This window comes from Protobothrops mucrosquamatus, unplaced genomic scaffold, assembly GCF_001527695.2.
Source record: "Protobothrops mucrosquamatus isolate PMUCROS unplaced genomic scaffold, P.Mucros_1.0 scaffold3055, whole genome shotgun sequence".
Classification (NCBI taxonomy): Eukaryota; Metazoa; Chordata; class Lepidosauria; order Squamata; family Viperidae; genus Protobothrops; species Protobothrops mucrosquamatus.
The window spans coordinates 66,424-70,449 of record NW_015389067.1 but is presented as its reverse complement, the minus strand read 5'-3'; the positions used below and the strand labels follow the sequence as shown (position 1 = coordinate 70,449).

Genomic DNA, 4,026 nt, shown 5'->3' with positions numbered 1-4,026 from the left:
CTGAGTCTGTTTCTCCCCATCCAGACCCGTACGGCCTCCAGACACCGGGCCATCACGTCAAGGGCATCATTGGGGTGGCCTGGGGTGGAAATGTACAGCTGAGTATCATCAGCGTACTGATGGAAATCCACCCCAAAGCCACGGATGATCTCCCCCAGCGGCTTCACATAAATATTGAACAGTAAGGGGGAGAGGACCGCAGCTTCCTCCTGCCCGAAGCCCTTTGCCACGTCCTTATTCAGCCAACCCACCAATTTGCAGGGAGTCCTCGACTTACGTCCACAACCGTGCCCAAAATTTCTGTTGCTAAGTTGTTCAGTGAATTTTGCCCCATTTACGACAGACGTTAAGTGGATCGCTGGAGTTAAGTTAGTAACACGGTTGTTAAGTGAATCTGGCTTCCCCTCCCCCGTCGACTCTGCTCGTCAGAAAGTCGCAAAAGCGGATCAGGTCACCCCGGGACGCGGCGACCGTCATAAATACAAAACACCTGCCAAGTGTCCTAATTTTGATCACGTGGCCAGGGGGATGCTGCCACGGTCGTTAAGTGTGAAAAACGGTCACAAGTCACTTTTTTCAGTGCCATTCTAAGGTTGAACGGTCGCTAAAGGAACTGTTGTAAATTGAGGAATAGCTGCATACGGCTGCCCGTCCATCCCTTGACCCTTCCCTCTCCCTCCCTCCACTCCTCCAACTAGATTCCTGTCCTGGTGGTGGTGGTGGGGGGGACTGGAAGACCTTCAAGGTCCCTTTCTGTGAAATCCCCCCCCCCCCCCACTTTAAGGGCAGCACCCAGAACTGGATGCGGGATTCACGGAAATATTTCCTTCCTCTCCAAGCCGGCCACTCCCAGGCTCAGAAGGGGGGGGGGGCAGCAAGTAAAATAAGCAGAACCGCCATTATTTCCCCCTGGCTGGGCTTTCGGCCTCTGTGGAGGCAGCCGAAACGTCCATTTGCATTTTTTCTGCAACCCCAACACACCACGGGCACCAACTTGCTTTGCGATCAACTGGCTGGAAAAACTTTTTCAGAAATAGCACCCCTAAAAGTCAGATGGTGGTCTTCTTCCTCTTCCTCTTCCTCCTCCCCTTCCCCTCCTCCTCTCTCCAGCCCTGCACTAAATCAAGCCTGGGACTATTTTTATTGGGGTGATGTCAGACCGAAGATGGGGATCTAGAGAGCCCCCCCTTAGGCCCCCATGTGCATCCTGGCAGGGGAACCCCAAGCAGAAAGACGCCATCACCCAGGTATCACTTCAAGCCTGTTGGGGTTTTCATTCAAAAGAGGGGCAGGGGACCCCCCCAGGAGTGCAGCGTGAATTTGGTCTCTGCACTGCCTCAAAGGGAAGGGGGGGGTCCTTTCCAGGAAGTCAGAGTTCTGCCAAGGCTGCACTGGGAGCCACACGAGCTGGAGGGGCCACGTAGGGTCTAAAGGGCAGAGGAACATGGGTGGGGGCACCCACAGGTCCTGGCCTGGGGGGCTTTTAGCATTAGCAGTGCAGGGGATCCCCGCCCTGAAAACTTGCCCCCTTGGCTGGCCAGGCCCCCCGAGGTCCCGACACATCTGGGCAAGACCTGGGAAGGGGGGGCTCGCACCCAAGGAGCCCCCAAGAACTGCAGCCCTGCGGAAGAGCAGCAAGGGGCCCGACCTCCCACCCCTTTGGGGGCGACCTCTCCCTCGGCCCGGAAGGCCCCAGGAGCCCGGAAGGGAGATCCACAGCTCCGTCTGGGGAAAGATCTAGAAGACCCGGGGGTGAGCCGGGCTGGGGGAGGGGAGGGGGAGGAGAGGCAGCCCCCGTGGTGGCCCATAAACTCATCTTCCCGTGATTCACAGAAACCATAATCCAATAACGCCCTAAAACAGAACAGTGTGCCTGATATGGGTTTGATTCGCGCAATTATAAAACAAATTATTAAAGTGAGGAGGGGGAAGGCGGGGGGGGAGAAAAAGCCCCCCGAGTCCAGATTGGAATAAATTGGGTGCAGATGGGTGGGGGAGGGGGGCGCCTGCTCCCCTCCCCGAGATGCCCTGCCGCAGCAGCACGGCTTCAATTAGCGCGCTCGCACACCAGAACGAGACGCCCCACTTCCCCCCAAATTATCCCCCCCAAAGGAACATTCTCCACGCATTTGTGGTCGGAAGACAGGGACCCCCCCCTCTCCCCCTTGGCGGGCCAACGCTCCCCCTGCCCAGATTTCACCAGGCTGCTCTCGCAGAGGGGGGGGCAGGGCTGTCTACCCCTCTGTGGGGACTTGCAAGGGCACCCAGGAACCCCCTCCTCTGGGCAGCTGCCCTGGCCCCTCTGGCGGATGCCCACCAAGGCAAGAGGCTGCTGCAGGAGGAGCCAGAGGCCGAGCACGGGGCGAGCTCCCCCAACCTCTAGCGGCTCTCTGGGAAGAGGGAGCCCCCCCCTCCAGGGCCGGATGGGGCCTTGGGGTCTCCCGGCAGAGGATCTGCTGCCCACAGGGACAGCTTTCAGACTAACAGAGTGGGAAGGGACCTCGGAGGTCTTCTAGTCCAACCCCCTGCTCAAGCAGGAGACCCTATCCCAGTCTGGGCAAAATGGCTGCCCAATCTCTTCTTAAAAAGCCTCCAGCGATGGAGCACCCACAACCTCTGGAGGCAATTTCCGTTCCCCTGGTTAATTGTTCTCACTTGTGAGGAACTTTCTCCTTCATTCCAGTTCGCTCCTCTCCTTGGTTAGTTTCCATCCGTGGCTTCTTCTCCTGCCCTCTGGTGCGCTGGGGAATGGCTTGACCCCCCCCTCCCTCCGTCTTCTGTGGGGCAGCCCCTCAAATACCGGAAGGCTGCTATCGTGTCTTCCTTTTCGTTACACCAAATATACCCAGTTTCTGGAACCGCTTCAGGCTGGCCTCATCCACCTTGGGAGCCATTTGGCACGCGAGAAGGAACGGGCACCGAGGGGACCCCAACCGGCCAGCATGAGGAGGGGTCTTCTGGAACGCCGCCCACGCTGGAGGGGGGTCTTCTGGAAGCACAAGGAGCCCTGCCTGCCAAGCCTCCCCCTCCCCCTCCCCCCCCGTAGGTGAAAAGGCCCCTACCTTTGGGCTGGGAGTTGTGCACGGCGAACATGTTGATGGCCATGAGTTGCAGGAGGCGGCTGCTCCCAATGGGTGGGGGGCTGTGCTCCAGCAGGGCCTGGAAGGCGGTCAGGACTTCCGCTGCGACCGCCGGGAAGGTCTCCATCCTGAAGGAGGGCAGAAGGGCAGGGTGAGCGAGAGGTAGGCAGATGCCGGGGCCCTCCAGAGGCCAGCTAGCCTGGCCTCATCTAAAGCAAGGGGTATGTGGGGTGGGGGGTTTCCCAGCCCATTGCAGAGAGAAGCTGAAACGTTCCTAGTAAGTTGAGGAGGGGGCTGGGCTCCTGCTGCTCTCCTGGGCTGCCTGAGCCCCTTCCCCTTCTCGCCGGGCCTGGGGCCCACCTCAAGCCCTGCCTGCAGGCCTGGGCCACTCCGGGGCGAGATAACCCTGCAGCCACTACAGGCCGGACCGACTGAGGGGACCAGCCAGGCAGAATTTAAGCACAGCCTGCCCCCCCCCCCCGCCTGGACAGTCACCTCTGCCCCTTTTCCTTCTGCAAGGAGGAGAAGGGGCGGTGGAGGCAGCAGTGCCAGCCTCGCTCCCCCCCCAGTTTGGCACAGGGCGACCAGGCCTCTGCCCTGGGCAGCAGCCTGGACTGGGGGGGGCGCTTCTGGGTGGTGCTGGGATTTCATGGGGCCTGCCAGGTTAGGGCTTTGCCATCCTAGCTGCCCTCCAGACCAGAGTCCTTGGGCCCAGGGCTCAGCTTGGAAACCTCTCCCTTTCCCCTCAGCACGGCTGGCTCAGGAATTCTGGGAGTTGAAGTCCACCAGTCATAAAAGAGCCAAGGTTGCCTACCCCTGGCACTAGGCCAAATGCCTGAATTTTGATCACGTGACTGTGAGGAAAAAATATTTAAATATTTAAACCAGGGGTGGGCACTGAAGACCCCAACCGAGTTCTGCTGTGGCTTATTTATTTCTACATTTA

At 59.3% G+C, this 4,026-nt stretch overlaps 1 protein-coding gene across 1 annotated transcript in view; it reads right to left on the bottom strand.

The window, feature by feature from the left end:
* The window catches only part of LOC107296967 (telomerase-binding protein EST1A-like), a gene marked incomplete at its 3' end in the record, with an annotated part of 48,203 nt that overhangs the window by 15,857 nt on the left and 28,320 nt on the right, over positions 1 to 4,026 (bottom strand). Inside the window, exon 10 of the mRNA XM_015826323.1 lies at positions 3,063 to 3,208. Within this exon, the coding sequence (XP_015681809.1) occupies positions 3,063 to 3,208 (146 nt within the window). The remainder of the gene's footprint in view (positions 1 to 3,062; positions 3,209 to 4,026) is intronic.